The sequence below is a fragment of the Plecotus auritus genome, assembly GCF_963455305.1.
Source record: "Plecotus auritus genome assembly, chromosome: 9".
Classification (NCBI taxonomy): domain Eukaryota; kingdom Metazoa; phylum Chordata; class Mammalia; order Chiroptera; family Vespertilionidae; genus Plecotus; species Plecotus auritus.
Window position 1 is genome coordinate 110,688,829 of NC_137783.1, and position 23,679 is coordinate 110,712,507.

The window sequence follows — 23,679 nt, forward strand, 5'->3', positions numbered from 1 at the left end:
GGCCCCAACCAGGGCCAGGGATCAAGCCTGCAACTGAGGTACATGCCCTTGACTGAATCGAACCTGGAACCCTTCGGTCTGCAGGCCGACGCTCTATCCACTGAGCTAGGACCTAAATCCCTGACTTTCTTTTAGAGAAGTGCCAGACCTCCACATTGTTAATTAAGTGACAACAAGTTGGCTACCTCAGTTCTGAAATCAGAAAATGAATGGCGTCTGGGGAAGAGAGATTAATTTTCTTTGGGATTGGGAAGGATTTAGGGAAAGGCATATTAACAAAGATACACTATTAAAGCTCAATATTTACAAATCCCAAAGAAGCATTTAAGGATTTAGAGATTTATCTTTGACTTTTAAAATCAACTTTTCATGGTCAGTCAAAATACCAATGACATTTAAAAACTACAGAGAGCAGTGAGACGGGCACGTACACATTGCTAGTGCAAGTGTAGATTGATAGTCTTTCTAGAAAGCAGTGTGACAAAGTATATGAAGACTGTTAGCATGTCACTTATCACCTTCTCCACTCTAGCCCTGATCTGAGCCCCATCTTCTGTTGATAACAGATGTTTACTGTGGCTTCTATGCTTCCCCTCTTATAGTCTCTTTTCAACACAGCAATCAGAATGACCCTTTTCAAACATAAGTCAGATCATGTTGTAATTCTGCTCAGTGTCTCATGATGACTTCTCATTTCACTCAGAGTAAAAATTGAAGTTCTTACAGCTTATAGGGCCCTACATGAACTAACTTCTTCTACTTTATCTACTCTGACTTCTACTACTACCATTGTCCCCCTCGCTTATTCCACTTAGCCACACTGGCCTCCTTGCTGTTCCTCAGACTTACCCTGTATGCTCAGAACTTAGGGCCTTTGCACTGACTATTTCCTTTGCAGTGCTTTCTTTTCAGCCATCTGCTTGGTTAACTCTATTTCCTTCAAGTCTTCATGAAAATCTTATCTTCTTAATGTGTCTTAGCTGGTTACCCTATTTAATATTGTAATGCCCACCCTCAGCACTGTTGCACTTCTGATGCCCTTTTCTTTTTCATAGCACTTAAGACTGTGTTTGTTTATATTTTATCCACTGCCTCTCACACCCTCTTAGAATCTAAGCTCCATGAGGGCAGGGATCATAGTGTCGGGCATAGAATAGAAACTCAGATATTTGTTGAATGGATGAGCTTTAAAAATAGCTGTCTTTTGACCTAGAAATCTCATTTCCAGAACTGGTTCCTAAAGAAATAATTAGAGGTGCAGCTAAAGATTTATTTAGGTTCTCATAGCTTATGTGTAATAAAGCAATGTAGCAAACAACCTAAACATCTAAAAATAGAGTAATTCCATTGATTTGGCTAAAAATGGAATATTATAAAGATATTAAAATGTTTTTGAAGAATGTATAATTACATGGGGAAATCTTTATAATGTTAAAGTGTTGGAAGGCAGAATATAAAATTATATGTATCCCCACCTCACACTTTATATAAAAAATGGATCAATGATTTAAATATAAAAGCCCAAACCATAAAACTCTTTGAAGAAAACATAAGGCTAAATCTCCATGACCTTGGATTTGGCGATGGATTCTTAGATATAACACCAAAAGCATGAGCACAAAAGAAAAAAATGGTACATTGGACTTCATCAAAAATTTAAAAATTTTGCATCAAAGGCATTATCAAGAAAGTGAAAAGATACCCCACTGAATGGGAGAAAATATTTGCAAATTATATATCTGGTAAGGGCTTACTATCCAGAATATATAAATTCAGTAACAAAATAACCCCAATTTAAAAATTGGCAAATGTTTTGAATAGATACTTCTCCAAAGGAGATATACAAATGCCAATAAGCATGTGGAAAGTTGCTCAACATCATTAAACATTAGAGAAATACATGTAAAAACCACAATGGAATACCACTTTACACCTTTTAGGATGCCTGTAATCAAAAGTAACTAGTGTTGATGAGGATGTGGAGAAATTGGAAACTTTATGCATTGCTTGCGGGAATGTAAAATCGTGCAGCCACTGTGAAAAACAATTTGATGGTTCCTTCAAAAAGCTAAGCATATAATCATTGTATGGCCCAGCAATTCTGCTCCTAGGTATATACCCCAAAGAACTGAAAACAGGACTCAGACAAGGACTTGTATCCCAATGTTCATAGCAGCATTATCCACAATAGCCAAAAGGCAGGAAAAAACTCACATGTTCATCAACAAATGAATGGATAAATAAAATGTGGCCCATACATAGAGTGGAATATTATTCAGCCATAACAAGGAATGAAGTTCTGATCCATGCTACAACATGAATAAACCTTGAAAAAACATTATGCTAAGTGAAAGAAGCCAGACACAAAAGGACAAGTAGTGTTTGATTTTGTTTATAGAGACAGAAAGTAAATTAGAGGTTAGCAAGGGGCTATAGGAAGAGGGAATGGAAAGTTATTGCTTCATGGGTACAGAGTTTCTGTTTGGGGGTGATTAAAAAGTTTTAGAAACACATAACGGGGATAGTTGCACAACATTGTGAATATAATTAATACCACTGAATTATATACTCAAAATGGCTAAAATCACAAATTTTGTTACATATATTTAACACAATAAACATTTTCAAAAAAACCCCATAAAACACCTATATAAAATATACAGTGTTGGGCTGCATCTAGCGTATGCAGGTTCTCTAGAGCCAATTGTGAGCAACACTTCCCAACTACTCATTCAGTGATGTTGGTAGCTTGAAAATGGTCAAGGTAGGAGTATTTATATGATGAAACTTCACAAATGCTACAAAACAGAGCTTCACCTCAGTCTCCTCAAGCCAGTTAAGTATTTACCTGCATACCACTAAATATATGCATATAAAAAATAGAAAATTGTCTGGAAGGATAGATGCCAAACTGTTATTATCTCTAGGGAGAAAAATATTGTAGCCAGAATACAACAGAAAACTTACACTTTTTATCATATACATTTCTATATTGTTTCAACATTTTTACAGTGAGCATATAGACATATATTTCTTATACTGTGTGTTTTTATTTTTTTAATGGATAGGAAAATCTGCGTATGATGGGATTGTGGTGTGGTGGCTTTTCTTTAGAGAGGGTTAAAGCTAATCACATATACTGTCTAAAATGGCCCATGAAGAGGCTGAAGGCCAAGCCTGGGACCTGGATTCTGTTTCCTCAGAAATATGCTTTGCTTCTTGCCCAACTAAATGGAGCTTTTCTTGTCTCTTTGTAGGTTACCCCACAGCCTACCCAGCAGCAGCCCCTGCCTACAACCCCAGCCTGTACCCCACCAATAGCCCCAGTTACGCTCCAGGTAAGGAGAAAGAGATAGTAGTGGTGAGTGGGGTAGGAAGTGGGATCTATTGAGAAAAACAGACCCACCTCCTGGCTTTTCCCTGTTCTTAATTACTCTGGGCTCAGCCTGTACAAGTATAATTCTCCTGGGAGTACCCTCTGAGAACTGGGCAGTTCAGCCTTAGGGTGGGGGCAGGAGTAGAATCTCCTCCATTCTGCTTGGGGCTTAAGATTGACCCATTTCTCCTCTGTTGGAATATCTGAGATATGCATCCTTCTCACAAAACCTTGTCTACTCTCCCACACAACATCCAAATACATTCTTTGCTCAGTTGCCTCTGAAGGTGTCATTAGAAACACACACACACACACACACACACACTCACACACACTCTCTCTCTCTTACACACACACTCACACACTCTCTCTTATATACTCTCTCTCTCTCTCTCTCTCTCTCTCTCTCTCTCTCTCTCTCTCTCTCACACACACACACACACACACACACACACACACACACACACACTTTCTGGGTGTGTGTGGATTTGGAAGAGAGTGAGAGACTTGCCACCAGGGGATAAAGAGCTGGTTTTCAAGCTGCAGCAAATAACTTTTCAAAAATCATAAAGAGCCAACACTCCTTGGATAGATGTTGAAATAGGTTTGGAAATGTTGAAAACGTTTGTTCTAGTTTGGGCTAGGAGATCAGAGGTGTCCTTACTGATCTCACTTCCATACTTGGCTGGTGCTTTAACACTCGAGGGGCAGGAGAAAGAGAGTGGGCTCTGCAGTAAGTCCTGGGTTTGAATCCTGATTACTCAACTCACTAGTTGTGAGGCCTTGGACAAGTTACCTGACATCTCTGAGAAATGTGCTACCTACCTCAGGGTTGTAGATGGTCTTATGTAAGTTCCTCTTCATTTACTCAGCAAGAATTCATTTGTTGAATGTCTCCACACTGGTATAGAAAAAAAGAAAGGATGCCGTCTTTGGCTCAGTGGCTTACCATCCATTTGGGAGCTGGCATATGAACAAATTCCTGGCTATGCAGCATGATGAGTATTGTAGAAGGGATACAAATAAGAGGAGAAAAAGCAGAGAAGGGAACAACAGTCTGCCCGAGATGAAAAGTGTGGGAGAGGCTTCACAGAGGGCCTAGCAATGGCAACTTGAAGAAGTAGGGGTGTAACATTGGAGGCCCAACTGAGGGTGGAGGCCGTGAATTTGTCCAGACTGTTCCCCAGGCCTGGGATATTTTCCCAGGATGTTCAGAACTTGTGGTGAGAGATTGTGGAATTGTTTTAGGATTAGTTTGGCCCGAAAGTAGAGGATGGGGAATAAATAGCTACTATTTATTGAATGGTTCCTATGCTCCAGGGACTATTTTGAGCTCCTTATGGATATTAACTTGGTTTATATCACAACAAACCTTTGAGGTTAGTACTGTTGTTATTCCCGTTTTTCCAACTGGGAAAACTAAAACTTTAGAAGTCAGGGAACCAGCCCAAGATCCAAGCCCACGCGTCCTGCCACCACACCTGCATGTGCTCTTAACCACACATTTCACTTGGACCTGACCAGAAAAAATTGAGGGTTAGACTAGAGCAGCCAGACCAGAGAACGAAGGGAGAGCAGATGGAAGGAGCTGAGACTGGAGGTGGGGTGGGGGGAATAGACATTGGAAAGCTCTTGGCACATATAAAGTACCAATTAAATTTTAGTTTTAAAACAAAGTATCAGCCCTCATCAAACTTGATTTTCCCCAATTTTGAAAAGTCAACATATTTCTAAGCTGTGACTAAACCAACCCAAACCATTTTCTCAGAAACCTACAAAATCCTTTAGAGAGGGTGGGATTAGCTCATTGTGTCAGAAAGCCCCAAACTGGGGAGACCAGGGTTATACACATCCTGGTCGCCTGGTCTGTTTCATATTCGGGAGGCTGGCGTCTGCACTCACCAGGCCTGCTGACTGCAGTGGGGGAGCTCCTGCTGCAGGGGAACTGACTGGCTCAAGGACAGAGAGGACAGCGTAGGTTACTTTCAGCTTCCTGCCAGAGCCAGCCACTTGTGATGCTGAGAGTTGCCTGTGGGATAGAAACCTGCAAAGGAGCCAGGCTCTCAGGTTTAAATTTCTCTCCGCTTCTTCAAGGAGACCAAAAAGTTGCTTTAGAGAGAGCTATTTTTAGCAGCTCTGAGTACCCTCATATGTCATCTGTCCAGGATACAGGGCAACATTTCAGTGGTCTGAAGGCAGTGTAGGTACTTGGAGCTTTCCTCCCCAAGCTCTTAATGACTTTGGGGATCTTACTGAAGAACTATATGCCCCCCCCCCCCCAAGAGGCAGGAGCCAACTGACACTTGTTTTTGGAATCTGGAGGCCAAAGGATGTGTCATACTGTCATATTAATGGTAATCTGACTTGAAAGGAAAGGATAAGTAGGATAATGGATATAGCTAAGGATGAAATACTATCTAACAAGAAATCTGTTTATAAATCATTTTCATCGATTGTTTCACTTGATTTCATAGCAGCCTTGTAAAGTGCAAGTGTATTTTTCCCATTTGACATGTGATGATCCTGGGGAAAGGATTTGTGTTTACTGAACACCTGTCATCTTCCAGACACTGTGCAAGGCATGTCACACTTTCATTTTTGCCTTAGTCTTGTAACATAGAGCTTCTTGTCTCCAATTTTGCTCAGGAAGTTAAATATTTACTTGTCCAAAGCTGCTCAGCTAAAAAGCAGTGGAGCTGGGATTCAAACCCAACCTGTTTGAGCCCACAGCCCGTGTTCCTCCTACTGCACCACATTTCCCAGAGGCCTCAGGGTGGGAAATGCCTTTGCATTGGCTGTAGCTCTCTCGGGCTTTACAGAGAGCTCTTCAGAGGCCAAAATGATGATTTTGTCCCTGAACCTTCATGTCCTCTAGCACATAATCTCTGTCATGGGTGAAGTCCCTCTGCAGTACTTGGGGGAACTGAAATTTATTCTTAGCATGGACAGGCAAAGAGTGGGACCCTGGTCTTATTCACATCCAGGCCGCTTCTGAGTCAGCTGCTGGAAGATGTCATCGCATCCAAGGAGGTGCCCCTCAGTGAGTGGGCTTTTCTGGATGGCAAGTCTGTCACCCCCCTCCAGGGTGGAGGCACTTCGCACCCTCTGCACTCTCTGTTTCTTGTGTAACTTGGGGTAAACTGCTAACTTGAGACAAAGTCTGTTTTTGTAACTGCAATGTGTACTACTTTGCACAGATTCTTAGTGGTAATTTCAACTAACATTTCTATCCAACAGAGTTTCAGTTCCTGCATTCAGCTTATGGTAGGAGAGCTATTTTTCCTCATATGTATTATGGCCTATGAATGTGTTACCTTGTAACAACGGTAGACCCCTTCTCCTGCCCTCCCCAAATCCCATCCCCTAGGCTTGGGCTCCCCCAGGTGGCTCAGCAGCAGTTCCTAAAGCATGCAGGAACATGTATGATGGTGCAAAATCATGGGTTGGAGACACACATGAACCGTCCCCTAGGGCAGCAGTGAAGGATCATGGCACTAAAAGGCGTCTCTCCCCTTCCTCACCTCCGGAGTCCCATCTGACCCAGGTCAGAAACCTTCACCATAACTGGCTGCTAAGCTCAAACAAGTGAAACAAAAATTTGGGGCTGCTATGGCTCCTCTGTTGGCTTTGAGGCAGCCTCTTGGAGGAGTACCTGGATTATGCCTATGAGAACCAAAAGCAAAACAAAACAGTCAGCCCCCAGATCAGATTCTTCATCTCCGTCAGCAGTCTGACATGTTTGAAGAACTGGTTGACTTGAAATAAAATCTGTTTCCTTCGCCCAGAGCTTGAGCTCTGGATCCTTTTCAGGGCATTTTCCTCAATGGAAAGAGGTGAGGGTCAAGTGTGCCAAAATGAGTAAGGGACCAGAGCTGGGCTCTCTGGGCAGTGTGGACTCCAGGCCCAAGGCACCACAGGAACTTATGGGCACCTGTGAGGGTCCCAGCAATGTAACTTGACTAGGTCCTTTTCGTCATAGACAGGAAGGGACCATGGGAGGGACTTGCCACTTTCACCACCCTCACCTGGGCTGCTCAGGGCAGTGTTTTTGTAAAATCTCTGCACACCTTCTCAACTTTTACCCTTAAATTATTTGGGTGCTAAATATTGAATTTGTGTGTGGCGCATCTTTCAGAAGATGAGCTGTGAAAATTTCTCTTTGCCACTGTTGTGTGCTGCGTGATCTTGGGCAATTTGCTAGGTCTTCAGGCTACAGATAATGTGTTTTATTCCAGATGATCTCTAAGGTCCATTTAAATGCTAACAGCCGGTCCTCTTAAAGTTTTATTATTTCAGTTTTGCTAGTTACAGACTTGTTTCTCCTATTCTTTATTGGGAGTCACTTGATGCCTTCGTACGTATGAACTTGGACAGAGGACTCAATAAAAAGTAGGAGAAGCTCTCATGCTCCCCCATCCCTTTAGTTATAGCATCCACAGTTCTATTCCAGGCCCTAAGCTGTCCTTTGAACCTACAAAGACCAGCAAGACAGGGGCCCTGTTATCAAAGAGCTCCCAGTTTAGTAGGAGAGACAGAGAAGCCAGCTTCTAAGAATTACAGTGACCGGAAAATAGTGGACCATATGGGATCTGTGAGGGGGCTATGGTCAAGGAGTGGGGGAAAGAAAAGACTAATAGTACAGATGGATGAGTCTTTAGCTCATGATTGATGAATTAATAAATGTTTACCAGTTAGCACTTGGGGAAAGACTGGGCCAGGAAGGGCGACCATTGTCAGCAAAAATACAGAGTTGTGACGTTCCTTGGCACATTCTGGGAATGATAAGCAATTTTGTGTGGCGGTACAGGGTTAGAGAATGAGAACAAGAGAGAGTCTAGAGAGATCATAGGACTAAATCATATGAGGCATTGAATGCCACACAAGGAGTTCAGCCTGTAGGCATTGGACAACTGTGGAATGTTTTTTAGAAAGGGTTTGTGATTAGGTTTAGGTCTTAGAAATAGCACTCTGGGTACAGCTTGGAGATTACAGTTGGCAGGTTTAAAAACAGAACAGTGAGGAAGAAATTGCAGAAGTTCAGGTGAAAGATGATGAGAGCTTAAATTAGAGCTCTGTGGGATAGAAGAGTAAACGGATATCAGGATTAGAAACTGTAAGACTGGGTGATACTTTATATTTTTTTAATATTTAAAAAATTGATTTATAGAGAAAGGGGAAGGGAGAGGGAGAGAGAAACATAAATTGGCTGCCTCCCAGGCATGTACCCTAACAGGAATGGAACTGACAATCTTTCAGTGCTCAGGACGACCCCCCAACCACTGAGCCACGCCGGCCAGGGCTATGACACTTTAGTTTTGATCCTCACATCAATACTATGAAGTGATAGGGAATGATTATTATTGCCATTTTAGAAGACAGCAAAATGGAAGTTTAGAAAGGTTGTGACTTGCCCAAGGTCTCACAGTTATAAGTGGCACAGCCCAGGCTAGAATTCAAATTTCCTGACTTACTATATTGTTCAGGATGATGGTCCCTTGCTGCCTCTCCTCCTTGTGAGTGTGCTTAGCAGACTGTTCAAGTGTCAGAGGGCACGAGGGCCCCGTATCCAGGGAAGTGAACAACCCAGCACGTGGATGTGGGCAGCATGCTGTGACTGGGCCATGGCCCTTCACTGCCAAGGGTTCTCTCTCTCTTTCTCTCATTCTCTCACTCTTGCTCTCTCCTTTTTAAATTGAGGAATAATACATATACTATAGCATATATAGTCCACTAGTCTCAAATGTATAGCTCAGTAATATCTGACATATGTATACACTCTGTTTAACTACCATCCGGTTCAAAATACAGAAACCTTTCTAGGAGTTGGTACCTTTCATGGCACCCAGGAGCAAACGTGCCTGTCAAAGCAACCTCCTCTGTTACCATGCCTCTGAAAGGCTCAGTTGGGTTGTCTTCATCCCACAACTGAGCTAGGAATCACTACCACCAACAGAACAGTCACTTTGTACATGGAGGAGGAAGATCATATGGCACAACGAATGAGGAAGCCAAGTTGACAGCTAACATTCTTTTTTGGTTTTAGTCTTCCTGTTTATCCAGTTATTTAAATTATTAAGTATTTAAAAATATAAAGACATATATTTGTTTTCTTTATAATGAAACCAGAAGAAGATATTCACTTCTTCAGGGACATGTACAGTTTGGTTCACTTGATCACTTGGGAAAGACATAATCAAAGGCACAGTCGCACTTGCTTCTTTCCTGGTTAATCTGAAACATTATTTTACTGTGTGTGATGCTGTCTTGTTCACTCTCTGGTTGGCGTGTGGCTGTGTTGCATCCCCCGCTAGACCATAAGTACCTTGTGTGCGGTGACCATGACCCACGTGTGTTCCTGTCCACCGTGGCGCTCCCCTCAGTGCTGAGTGCAGTAGGCCTCAGTCACTCTTTGGTTAATTTTGATTTATTTACTTTGTCACACAGTCCTTCAGGCTAATGTCAGGCTTTTGGCTTATGATGAAAATTATGGTACAGTATTCACCACTCGGGGAAACAGCTGGACCTCCAAATTCTCCAAATTCTCTGCAGCCAAATGCAGGCCTCCTGATAGTCCCTGTGAGGTCTTGAGGGCATGGATCTGTCTTTCTAGGGAGGTGTTTTGGGTGGGCAGAGCTATCCAGCCACATCGAGTGGCAGGTTCTAAATTTAGAGACATCTTGGTAAGATTTTTCAGCACTAATTGGATCCTTTATTAATCCCCAACCCCCACTCACCCCTATACCAGAAAAAGAAACCCAAAAGAATTATTTAAAACTGACTGCCCTCATCCTTCCTTGTCTGCAAAGCCATGTCTTGATGTCCAGCAAAGGCCCTGGACTCTGCATGGGATTCTGCTGAATCTCCATTTCTTCGGCCAGAATTCTCCTTTTAGTGTCACCTCCCTGCCCATGATTTCCTTCTCATTTCTCAGCATCCACTGTATATATTGCGGGCCATTAATGCAAGCTCAAGGTCAGCCCACAACAGCTACGTTTATAGCCTTGGATCAGCAAAAAGAGCAGTCCTTGACTTCCTTCTCTGGGCCTGGTATCTCATGACCGGAGGAACTGAGACGTTGCCAGTTACTCAGACAGGCGGGGGTTATGGGACCTCTCTGGAGGTGGGCTCTCCTTATCCTGGTGGAATTAGAGTGTACAGGCACACTGTCTTTTCATAACATCCTGTCTTACCTTAGCCCCTTGTTAAAATGTTTCAAGTATATCGGACTGTTGCCAACGCAGCCCCACCTCCTTCTAATATTTTTAAAACACCCATACACATAACTCCCAAGACCTTATTTGAATAGAAGAGATACTGTTAAAATAATTATTTTTACTCTAAGTAGCAATTTGTGTCAAGAATGTTTCACCTCTAGTATTTGAAAGTATATCAAGGGAAATATCTAAAATGTTAGGCATTTCCCCCCTTTGAAACCCTATTTCCTCTCTCCTTCCCCACAGGATACCATGAAGGTAAGTTTTTTGTGTTTTTTTTTTTTTTTTTTTTTAAGTTATTCCCACTTCTAGAACATATGAAGCATCATCCTTCACATTTTTCAAGCTGAGCTTTGAGTCAGCCTGGGAAGTCTCTGTAAATTTCTTTCAAACTGGGCCTCATCTCTATTTCACACCTACTCAGGTTTGACATTTACTTTCTTTTCTTTTCTTTTTTTTAAACATTGATTTCAGAGAGGAAGGGAGAAGGGGAGAGAGAGATAGAAACATCAAGGATGAGAGAGAATCATCGATCAGCTGCCTCCTGCATGCCTCCTACTGGGGATGGAGCCCACAACCCAGGCATGTGCCCTGACCGGGAATAGAATTTCAACCTCCTGGTTCATAGGTCGACACTCAACCACTGAGCCACACCAGCGGGCAACATTTACTTTTTTAGTGGCCCAAAAGATCATCTCTAATTCACGAGGAGATATCTCAAAGTGAGGGAGGCACCAGTAGCACCTCAACAGGAGGTATAAAGGGTGTGCAAGCCATTTGTCTGCCTGGCCCTGGCTGGGTATATATGAGGAATTAGCAGGGAGTGCCCCACTAGCCAGCATGGGCCCTCTAAGCTGCCAAAGCTCAATCCAGAAGAGATGTCAGTCTAGCAAGGTTCATGTCATATGGTAATTATTTTGGGGTTCTCTCTTTGAAAGCAACTTATTAAATACAACTCCAGATGAGATTTCAGGCTTAAAGAAAGAGTACTCAGTTGATCTGGCACAATAGACAGTCATCAAAGGCTCCGAGTTGCTACACATTCATGAGAAAGTGGCTAAGGAATAGTCCAGGGCCTTAGGCCAGAGTGCCACACAGGAGGCAATATTCACAGGCGTCTTCGTGGTTTTGGTAGTGGGTAGAAAATTCAGACTCTCCTAATTTAATATAAGCTCAGATTTCCCGGGGTCACTTCATTTGGAAGCTCACTTTAGCACTCCTCTCAACCACCACCTAGCTCAGAAAGGCTGGACCGTCCTGTGTGTCTGAACAGGCCCCTTGAGTTATATGTTTCTGTCCAGCCCAAGACCCTTACTTTGTGTCTGTGATTGGTGGTGCCCACTTCTTATTTCTGCCTAATGCCATTCTTGTGTCTTCCCTTAAGCAACTCTGCTGATGAAACAGGCCTGGCCACAGAACTCGACTTCCTGTGGCACTGAAGGCACCTTCCACCTCCCAGTGGACACCGGGACCGAGAACCGAACTTACCAAGCATCCTCTGCGGCTTTCAGTAAATACAGCCTGTCTCCTCCTTTCCTGTTCCCCTTGGTTGGGACTGATTTGTCTCTTAGGAAGAGAGGAAAGGGAACTTTAAAAAGTGACATTTATAAGACACTATTTTAAGAGGTTCTCTCACCCACACAAAAATTGGCCTTCCTCACATAGGCAAGGTCATCCTCTTTGATCATGCAACCAGCTTTGGGGAGACACAAAGCAGTGAGGGAGGGAGAAAGAAGTGCTCATCTGGCCAACAAGTTTGATGAGGGAAGGACTGTTACTATGTTTCAAGGGAAAGGACAGAGGGGACATTTGAACACCTGCATGTGGACCTTTAGGCAGAGCGGGCTCCTCAGCTAAGCTAGCACAGGGGTTCTCACTCCGGGTACTGCGGGCATCTGGGTCAGATCACCCTTGTTGGGGGGCTGTCCTGTGCATTGTAGGGTGCTTAGCTGCATCCCTGACCTCTTCCCCTGGGTTCCAGTAGCAAACCCTCTTGATGGCCATCAAAAATGTCTCTAAACGTTGCTAAATATCCCTCGGGAGACCAGATTGCCTCTGCCTGAGAAATTCTATGCTCGTGGAGGCTGCCCTGTGGGAGTAAAGTATGTACGTGGAGTCCTCAGGGAGGACAGAAACACTCTGGCCAGTCAGATTGTCGCATTCATTTTGAGGCTCAGTGAGGTGACTGATGGTTTTACCTTCACATCTGATTTTTAACACAAAATGGCTCCGCTGTGTAAAATGAGGATCAAAGTTGAGAAGTTAGTGGCATTTTGACTCTTTGTAAGCAGAAATGTTGGAGCTGTCCAAAAGAGGAATGGCTGGCCTTGGCTGTGGTGAGTGCCTGTCTGAAGCTGTTCCAGCAGGGGGCTGGACAAGAACTGGGTGGGATGTTGCAGACTAGGCACCATAGTGTGTGATTCAGTGGCTTATTAATCTATTACATATGTAGGTCAGAAGAATACATGGTTATGTTCTTTTTCTTTAAAATATCCAGTGTCATGTCTTCTTAGTTATCAATGCTCCTAGATGTCAACATCAGCTGATGTTCATATGTAACATAGCTCTCACCTTTTGGAAACTGCTTTCATATCACCCTCTCATTTAATCTATACTGTAATCCTATTATTTGGGTAGATTTTTATCTGAGTTTGAAAGCTGAGGCTCAAAAAGGTAATATACCTGTTGCTATCCAACTAGTAAGCAGCACAACTACAAGAAGGTATCACCATGGTTAAATTGCTATTACTTTTTTTTTTTTTTTAATCTTCACCCAGGGATATGTTTATTGATTTGAGAGAGAGAGAGGAAAGTGGGGGAGGGGGGAGGGAAACATCAATCGGTTGACTCCCGTACATGCCTGACAGGGAATCGAACCTGCAACCTAGGTATGTGCTCTGACCAGGAATCGAACCCTCAATCTTTTGGTGTACGGGACGACGCTCCAACCAACTGAACCACCCAGCCAGAGCACTATTACTTTATTTTCATGAGATGAATTGTACTCTTTAAGAGAATGGTGGCAGCAGTAGGAAATTTTTCCAGATACCCGTGGCATTATATATGTACATGTATATGTGGCATATACATACATATTCTCTCTCATATCTATATGTATGGATGTAGATGCTTATAGACATGTCTACTGTAGTGCAACAGAAAGAACCTGGAGTGGAAGACCAAAAGAGTTGGATTCTAGATTTGGTTGTGTGTAACTTTGGATAATTCTTTCCACATTCTGGACCTTGGTTTTTACAACAGCAAAATAAGGGGGCTTGACTAGGATATCTTTAAGGTTCTCTCTAGCTGATTAGACTCCTGATTCTCATACTCAGTATCCTCTACTCCAGCAGGGACCTCCTCCCTAGTTGCCCTGACCAATAGTTGGCCCACTAGCCATTGCTCACACCTCTCCAGGCATGGGGTACACATTCCCTTCAGAGACAGCCCTTTCCACAATGAGAAAGTCTGAATATTAGAAGGCCTTGCCTTCTATCTTGAAATCTTCCTGCAGTCCCATTGAAATGTCCAGTAGCTATATCCTACTACCTTCTCACAGTTTATCATAGTCCCCTCTCTTTTAAGCAAGTAATGTATGAACCTGTGTAATTTTTAAATAGAGGTGGGATTAACTGGCCCTTACCCACACCCATCAGGGTTCCTCCCAGCACACAGATTTTGTGGCTTCTAAGGCCAAGAAAATTCAGGGCACTTGGACAAATTTAGTTACTTGCTAAGCCTGTTTGTAACTAGGTCTCCCTCCTACTTATTCAGCACTCTCTTGTTCATCTACCAAGGAGACGTGAGGGTCAAGGCAAGAATCAGATATAGGGCTTTGTCCAGACATGTAAATCTAATGGTCAATAAACCGATTAGTCTAAGAGGCATCCTTGATGTGAGGATCAATGCCTTTGAAGGTGTAGGGGCTCTACAGCTGAAAAAGATTTGTGACAGTGCAAAAGGATTGACAAGAGGACTTGCTAGTGTACTCACTCTCCTTATTATCCTGTTTGATGGAGCCTAAAATTGTGGATAGGGACCTGAGAGAAAGAACAGGGTGTCATAAGCCTCTTTTAAGGCAAAGCTGGGACTTCTAGTGTCAAATTCCTTTTTACTCTCACGATATTGCCTTCAGTGGAATGATGACACAAATGTTAATATACCAAATGCCCAAGATTGGCTTCCAGAGACCTACAACTCAGCATGGCAAACCCTCAACTCTGGGCCCAGGTCTGCACTGATTTGCTGTGCAGTTTTTGGGATGTCTCTGCCCCTCTGGGCTCCAGGTTCTTCATCTGAAACAGAGAGCATTGAATTCAAGTCTATAATGTCCTTAAGGCATTACATTCCAAAGACCTAACTCTCTGACCTTCAGATTTAGGTAGAACTCCTTTAAGGAGTGTCAGGTCACCCTTGAGTGAGTTGAGTCTACATTCATTTTAGCAAAATGCATTAGTTTTTGTGTGTTTTGTTTGTTTGTTTGTTTCATCAAGCCCAGCAGCAGCTTTTACTTAGATGCACAAAGCAATGACCTTGAATTTGGTGATGCTCAAGGTAGCCAAGGCCACAGCCCAGGGGATTTTCCAGTGATCCTCAAGGCATGAACAGGACCACCAGTCAGTTGTGGAAAGTCCTCTGCAATGATTTCCTCATGAAAGTTTCACTGAAATACTCAGACTTAGAATGTCAGCACTGGGAAGGCCCCTCTAATATTATCTAATCTGAATGAGGCTATGTCTTGAGAAAAGAATTAACCTGACTCCCTGACAGGGCCCAGGGCAGTTTCTGCAGCCTTCTGACAAAGACAGCCCCCTTGAGAGCCACTGTGGTCAGAGGAAGGAGCCCTGAGTCCTGAATCCTTGCGAGCAATCAAGCTCGCTCAGCATATGTTCAGTCTCTCATCTGAGACATTGGTGTTGGTCCGATGATCTCTGAGGCCTCCTCCAGCTCCGCGCTGCTGCTTCTTGCTCAGACTGTCTGGACAAACAGGCAAGGCCTTCTGCAGCAGCAGCATTTTGGCTGCCAAGGTGTTTTGGCTACTGATTTGTATTCTGAGTATGTGTCTGTCTTCATTTCATAACATGGAAAAGAGAAACATTCTCAGACAAGGTTATTCTTAGATGTGGAAACCAAATTCTACTGCAATCTCTCAGAGCCATTTGATTTTCCTCAGAGGGATGATCTCAACACTATGTAAGGTAGTTGTCCTTGTGGTGAAGAGGGGGAAGTGCGGGCTTTCCCAGGGATCAAAATCCCAGAGCTGATTCTCCAGGAGCATAAAGGAGAGTCACTAGTATTGTTGGCTTGTTAACTTTAAAGACTTATAAAATGATGGCATTTTAGACTGTAAAATTTTAGAATCTTAGAATCCTGGAGTCTTTTTCAAGTTGGATCATGCCAAGGAAGCCATAGTTTAACCTTCTGTCTACTGTAGTCTTTTAGACCAGTCTCTGCTTGTATACCTCCAGGATAGGAAGCTCACTATCTCTCTGAACAGTGAGAGAAAAAGAATAGCTAACCTTTATGAAGTGCTATTGGACACTATTCTAAGGGCTTTGCACTTATTAATGTATTTATCACAATAACCCTACGAGTAGGTTCTATTATTACATCCCCCCCCCCCCCATTTTACAGATGAGGACTCTAATATATTCTACAATTGTTAAGTAGCAGGGCTGGGATTTGGACCCAGGCAGTCTGTCTGGCTCTAGACTAAGAACCACTACTCTGCTGGATAGCTTTCAGAGACAGGCATCTTAGGGTTTGGGGGTGTCTTGCCCTCCTGTGGAAGAGAGATGCTCTCCACTCTGGCAGGACTCCCCATACCTTGTTTTACCCTTTTAAATCATGAGTCAGCAAGATAATATTTTAGACTTTTCAGGCCACATGGTCTCTTTTATAACTAGTACTGTAGCAGGAAAGCAGCCATAGTCTATGTAAATGAACGGCATGGCTGTGTTACTATAAACTTCACCAAAACAGGCTCTGATTACCAAAAATTGCAGTTTGCCTGGTTTAAATGTAAATAGTATGAATAAAATATTATGTGGTAAAATAAATTTGGGAATAATCTCCTGCATATCCCTATTTTAGAGATTCACAGTTCATCTTGTCATTTTAAAACTTCTCAGGGCCATGGAATAAAAACCCCTAATCTATTTATCTCTATTTTATATTGCTGCTTTCTTTTTTTTCTTGCAAAATAATGTTTAAGATCCCTCAGAATCACAGTCCCTTGTGTACTCTTGGGATGTGCCCAGCCACCTTGTTTTACAGAAGGTAATCTATGTCTCCAAGCCAAAGTACCCCTCAGAGGGCTTCTAGAAGTCTGCAAAGCTAAACTCCCTGTTTTCCCCACATATCTGCTTCTCCTCTGAACACTTCTCATGATTAGCTCCACAATCTAGAAACTTGGAGGAATCTGCTGTAGACTTCTCCCTCAGCTGGCTCACACCACCCCTTCTAGTTAGTTTCCATTTCTAATCGATGCTCCCTTCTCTTTCATGTATTCTTTCCCCTCCATCTTCTTTGCTACTTATTTCCCAAGTGTGTTTGACCACAAATTTGGTTTCTCATGGAACAAACTGTGGATCTCCAGGAGGAAAGATAAATGACATGACTCCGGGGAGAGGACAGGACATATTTTATGGTGCCTTTGTGGCAACTAAACAGCACCTCCCAGATCTTACCAACTCATCTGGGACTGGGGCACCAAGCCAGAGCTGTGATGTGGACTGAGAGAGATTTGTGACAATGTGGCACTGTCCCTTCAGCTCAGAAAGGAGGAGAGCTTCCCTTAAGACCTGCCTTCTCTAAGCCCCAGGATCTCCTCATGTAGATCTTTGAGTTCTGTCCAGTCATTCATTTGTGATTCTCGTTCCTGAGCAATGCGTATTTCAAGTGTTTCCTGTGAACATAGAATCTGAGTCTCTTCTCTGAAGAGTCAGGGGCAGCAGTTTGGTTGGTTGGCCGACGGTGAGTTTATTAGGGTCTGACTTCTCAGCCTCCCCCCAGATTTTGTCTACTCTGCTGAGTTACTCGTGGCCTGGGTTCCAAATTACTGTGAACCTTTGTGACCCCTGACTTCAGGCCTTCAGGCAGAGGTGGCCCTGCCCCATACCCCAGGGGGAGAGGAAACACCAGCTCTATAGAGCAAAGTTTTTCAGCATCTCTGAAGGTGATGATCTTTGAATGGTGTTTTGTATGGAGTTTTTGTTTGTTTTTTTAATTGATTTCAGGGAGGAAGGGAAGAGGGAGAGAGAGAGAAACATCAATGATGAGAATCATTGATTGGCTGCCTCCTGCATGCCCCACACTGGGCTTGTGCCCTGACTGGGAATCAACCACTGAGCCATGCCAGCTGGGCTGTATGGAGTTTTCATCTTAAAAGGTGGCACGGAGGAAGGGGAATATGGTGGAAGGAGAGATACAATGGGAAAAAGAAATGAGAAAGGGGGAAATCAAGAAAGACAGAAACAGCAGAAGGTACCCTGGGTGCTTAGTGAGGAGACAGAAAAACAGCAAGACAGAGAATACAATAAAGAGCGGGCAGGTTATGTACTACACTAAGCAATCAAGAATGTAAATTAACAACAACAAAAAGTTATACTATTATGCATTTATGTATAAAAAATAAAGTGAGCGCATTGAGGGTCCCCCATTTGTGTGCACCTGCCTCTCACGGCATGTAGCTCAGAATCCCAGATCATATGAGCTACCACGGTCCCTTGAGAGATCATCTGCTTCCATTTGTTATTTTATAGATGAGAGCCCTAAGATCCAGAGAAGTGCAAGATGCCAGAATTACACATGCATCCCTGTGCACCAGGACTGAGGGAGCTGCCTCTGGGAACAGGGCTCTCTGAGTGGAGCCCTGCTCTCTGTCTGTTCTCATCTGTGTTTCCAGCCTGGATTCAGCCCATTCTTGTCTAGGGAGTCGTGACTGGAACCTGCTGCCTTCCAGCGATGCTGTTCTGCCAACTAATTGGAAGTCTTTCTTATTGCCTTGGTACAGGATATACTGCGGGGACACCATACAAGGTCCCACCGACCCAGAGCAATACTGCTCCACCCCCCTACTCCCCATCACCCAACCCCTATCAGACGGCCATGTATCCCATCAGAAGTGCCTATCCTCAGCAGAATCTGTATGCCCAGGTAGGTGCATGTGGAAGCCTGGGCCCACCTCTTCTTCAGGTAAAGGAGCCACCAGCCTGAGTGGGTGGGTGGGCGGGTGCAGGTAAGAAAGAAAAGGAAGGCGAGCTCCTGGTTCTGGCCAGCTGTCATTGTTGTGTCATGGAAACAATATCCCTGCAGTCTGTACATTCTCTCACTCCACCTCAGCCCCTGGGAGTGACACACAAAGTCACTTAGATTAATGGAGCCCAGAATGCAAGATGGGCAAGGGCTCTTGGAGATCATAGCTCAACTGCTTTTTTACATACAAACTAGAGGCCCGGTGCACGGATTCATGCACTGGTGTGGGTGTGGCCTGCGGGGATTGGTGCACTGTGGGAGTGCTCGTCAGCCCAGCAGCTGTGGACCTGCCCTCTGAGTGGCTGCTCCCACTGTGGGAGCGCACTGACCACCAGGGGCAGCTCCTGCATTGAGCATCTGCCCCCTGGTGGTCAGTGCACATCATAGTGACTGGTTGACCAGTCGTTCTGGTTGTTCCGTCATTTGGTCGGTTAGATGGGGAATCCGAGACCCAGAGAGGTCACCTATTGGGTGAGTCAGGATGAGAACCCTTATGTCTTGGGCATCTCCCTACCCCCCACATCCACTCTTCCTTGATAAAGTCTGTGAGCTTGAGTGGGGAGGACATATTAATGCCCAGGCTCTGCCACCAGTTCGCTGTATGACCTTGGACAAATCACTCTGTGTGCCTCAGTGCCCCATCTGGGCTCCTTCAGCGAGAGAATGTTGTGTTCTGAGGGGATGGCACTGCTACAGTGACTATGAGGCTTTAACACACTCAGGGCACATTTTTCTGGAGTGACAATTTTACATGAGGCTCTTTTTTAAAAAAAAAAAAGTTTTTATTGATTTTAGAGGGGAAGGGAGAGGGATGGAGAGATGGAAACATTGACGAGAGAGAAACATCTATTTATTGGCTGCCTCCTGCATGCTTCCTAGTGGGGATCAAGCCCACAACCCAGGCATGTGCCCTGACTGGGAAGTGAACTGGTGACTTCTTGGTTCATGGGTCGATGCTCAACCACTGAGCCACCTGGATGGGCTTACATGAGGTTTAAGTAATATAGAGAATGCTTTTTAAATATAAAAAACAGCTATATTGTAAAGAGCAAAACTTTAAAAAGAAAACATTAGGCTTGAAATATGTGTTTCTTGTTTATGGTAGGCTGCTTTGCACTCTTCTCTGACCTCTGGGGTTACAGACCACATTCTGAAGCTCTTGTCATTATTTAGTAGAAAGATTTGAGAAGCTCTGGATTAAGATGATCCAGGAGCCCTGCCTACTCCCCACAAAGGTCAGCAGGCCTGTGGGCTGTGGCAGTAGGAAGCAGCCATGTGGTCCAGGCATTTGAAAGTCAACTCAGACCACGGTCTCCGTCCTCAACCTTTTTCCTAAAGGGAATAGGTGGTAAGAGATATCTAGGGAAATGCTCTGCACCTGTGACATTCTTCCAGTAAAATGGCAGCACTTGCACCGGTGTGACACTCCCACTGGTCCAGTGGTTCCCAAACTTTTTTTGGCCACGCCCCACCTAAGCATCTCTAAAATCCTGATTTCCCCCCACCACCCCCTCCCCCGGCCTGGACATACAATTCTTATTATCCAAAAAGTGAACACCTATTCACATGGAGGAAGCCTGAAAGACCATTAACTTGGTCTAAACAAGCTTCCAAAGAACATGGCATCCATGAAAGAGAAAAATAAAAGAACGAAAGGACAGTTGAAGTACTGAGGAAGAAATCACTGGAAATTGTTTAAAAAATAATAATATGGCCCTGGCTGGTTTGGCTCAATGGATAGAGCGTCGGCCTGTGGACTGAAGGGTCCCAGGTTTAATTCCAGTCAAGGGCACATGCCTGGGTTGTGGGCTCGATCCCCAGTGTGGGGCGTGCAGGAGGCAGCCGATCAATGATTCTCTCTCATCATTGATGTTTCTCTCTCTCCCCCTTCCTCTCTGAAATCAATAAAAAAATATTAAAAATAAATTTAAAAATAATATGAAGTGCTATAAAAATAGCAAATACAGTTTCAAAACATAATAGAGAATTAAAATGCATAAATATGTCACAATATATGTTTATATACTGTATATGAGGCCTCTAGAACCTTAATAAATGCCAAAAATTCACTGTTAATAACTCATTCTCAAATTGCCTCCTTTAAAAATCAAATTGCCCCCCTGTGGGGCGTCTGCTCCACGTTGGGAACCACTGCACTAGTCCTTCACATGTGTGCGCACAGGGCCCTGGCATTCACCAGCATGCCCACGTCCTCTTCACTCACTGATTGCGGCCCCTGCCTTTACATTTTAGGCAGCGTATAGAGCACATTGCAATAAAATACAAACATTTCAAAATGCCAAATCAGTGTTACAGGAGTAGAGCTATTACCCCACTAGATCATCCTCGCAGCCCTAGGGTGGAGCTTTACTTTTCAGACCAGAAGCTGAGCCCAGCACTGAATTGTCTTTAGTCACATAGTAAGACAGAAGGGGAGCCCCAGCTGGGGCCCATACCCTGTGTCCCTGGTCCATGCTTCCCTTAGGGCCTGGGAAGAATAGGCTCCCCCCCGCCTCCTTTATTTTTTTTTTTATTTATTTTTTTAATATATTTTTATTGATTTGTTACAGAGAGGAAGGGAGAGGGATAGATAGTCAGAAACATCGATGAGAGAGAAACATCGATCAGTTGCCTCTTGCACACCTCCCACTGGGGATGTGCCCGCAACCAAGTTACATGCCCTTGACCGGAATCGAACCTGGGACCTTTCAGTCCGCAGGCTGACGCTCTATCCACTGAGCCAAACCGGTTTTGGCAACCCCCCGCCTCCTTTAAAAGCCTATGTGACCTCAGCTTCTTCTCCCCCAGGGAGCCTACTACACACAGCCGGTGTACGCTGCCCAGCCCCACGTCATCCACCACACCACGGTCGTCCAGCCCAACAGCATTCCCTCTGCCATCTACCCGGCACCTGTAGCTGCCCCCAGGACCAATGGCGTGGCCATGGGCATGGTGGCTGGCACTACCATGGCGATGTCAGCAGGTGAGGGCCATCTCTGTCAGCGTCCATTCATCCCCCTCCTCCGGGAACTTGTGACCGAGTGGAACACAGTCATGGAATTGATGTAGCATCATAGGAGAAATCCTGTGCCGGGGCTTCTGGGAAATAGAGGCGGGGCCCTCTAAATCCGTCTACAGGGATCAGGAAGGTCTCACCAGGAGAGCATATTGAGCTAGGCCTTTAAGGGTGAACAGATGCTAGCCAGAGAAATGAAAGAGGAAAGGGCAGTCCAAGCGGAAAGACCGTGAGTATGGCGTGTTCACAGAATGGAAATGGCCTAAGGCACTTAGAAAATAGTGTGTGGAGTTGTGTGAAGTTGGAGGGGTGGCTGGAAAGTGGGGAAGAGAATACCTGTAGGTCGGAGAAGGGGGTTTAGGCAGAGGAGAGATGGGCTTGAAACATCCCCTCTGGCTGCAAGGTGGGGGCAGGATTAGATGTGGGAGCTGGAAGCACGTAGTTCAGAGGAGAGATGATGACATGAGGACTCGGAAGGCAGCAATGGCTCCAGGAAGGAGAGCACGGGGAATGTTACTTAGCAGGCAGGAGCGTAAGGACCTGTCTCATAATTAGTTGAAATGCATGGGAGAAGCAGGCTTCCAGAAGGACTATTCTCCACTTCTAGCTTACTCCAGAACGTAGACCTCCCCGCCAGGGACCTGGAGGATGGGGCAGAAGAGAAGCGAGAGGAAGAGCAGGTTTAGGGAAGTCTGGAGGAGTTGATACTCCAGAGAAGAGATGAGAAGACAAGAGGGCTATGAGTGATTTTAGAGTCCCAACTTCTAAAGAATCAGCTGTCACCTTCTGAGGGAAGAGAGTACAAGGGGTCGAGTGGGTGGGAGGTAGGCGTTTGGGACTTTATTCTGCCCCTAGTGGAAACGGTTGTTGAGGCCTCTCATTCCCCAGTTCACATCAGAGAGCTTTTGAATGCTGCTCGGTGCCAGCCTTGTTCAGGTCCTGGGTACCAGGTACCAATAGCTCAGACCAGAGCCCTGGTCTTAGGAACAACTAGGTTAGTGGGAAGCACAACCACATAAGCAAGATACCCCTCAGGTATTTCTGCAGAGACAGGAGCATGCAGAGAGGAGGCCACTGGAGAAGGGATGGGCTTTGCCCTGGAGCATCAGAAAAGCTTTTCCTAAGGAGATGAAACCTGGCAAGGTGGGGAAGGGCGGGTCCGTTCATGAGCTGGCCGGAAGGTGGGGGCCCAGGCGGGAGCAGCTATGTGAAAGACCATGGCTGCCTCCTCTCCATCCCAGGGCTCTGGGATGGCCTCATCAGCTTTGCTCTTCTCTTTCTGGGTGCTCAGGTACCCTGCTGACTGCACCCCAGCACACCGCGATTGGGGCACACCCTGTCTCCATGCCAACATACAGGGCCCAAGGGACCCCTGCGTACAGCTATGTGCCACCACACTGGTAAAGCCTGCAGCCCATCCAAGTGAGTGGGGTACGGGGTGGGAGAGGTAGGAGGGTGAGTGAACGCTAGGACTGCTTCAGAATCCCAGGTGTCGTGGGGCAGGGAGTTACCAGGTGCTTTCATGCTTCAGTTCAGTAATATCACTCTTCATAATAGTGTCACTTTACACATATTCTAGGTACTTAACATGTTATCTCATATCCCATCAGCTGTGGCGTACAGGTAACTACTTAGTTCAGCATTCTCTCACCAGTAAAAATGAAGCAGGGACTTGAACTCCAGTCCTCTAGTACTAAATTCTAGACTCTTTACCATACGGTCTTCACACTTCTTTTAACTGTGGGCACCATTCTTCAACGGAAATCTTACTTCAGTCAGATGTTGGCTCTGACTGGTGCCAGCCCCTGCCACCCGGT

At 44.7% G+C, this 23,679-nt stretch overlaps 1 protein-coding gene across 2 annotated transcripts in view; it reads left to right on the forward strand.

The window, feature by feature from the left end:
* FAM168A (family with sequence similarity 168 member A) overlaps positions 1 to 23,679 on the forward strand; it is a 171,841-nt gene that overhangs the window by 142,874 nt on the left and 5,288 nt on the right. Inside the window, exons 3-8 of one of the 2 annotated variants that reach the window (XM_080687140.1) lie at positions 3,258 to 3,338; positions 6,614 to 6,640; positions 11,975 to 12,100; positions 18,605 to 18,747; positions 21,655 to 21,829; positions 23,154 to 23,284. In XM_080687140.1, coding sequence (XP_080543266.1) covers positions 3,258 to 3,338; positions 6,614 to 6,640; positions 11,975 to 12,100; positions 18,605 to 18,747; positions 21,655 to 21,829; positions 23,154 to 23,266 — 665 coding nt within the window. In that variant the 3' untranslated portion in view covers positions 23,267 to 23,284. The remainder of the gene's footprint in view (positions 1 to 3,257; positions 3,339 to 6,613; positions 6,641 to 11,974; positions 12,101 to 18,604; positions 18,748 to 21,654; positions 21,830 to 23,153; positions 23,285 to 23,679) is intronic. The other variant, XM_080687141.1, reaches the window with a different exon arrangement.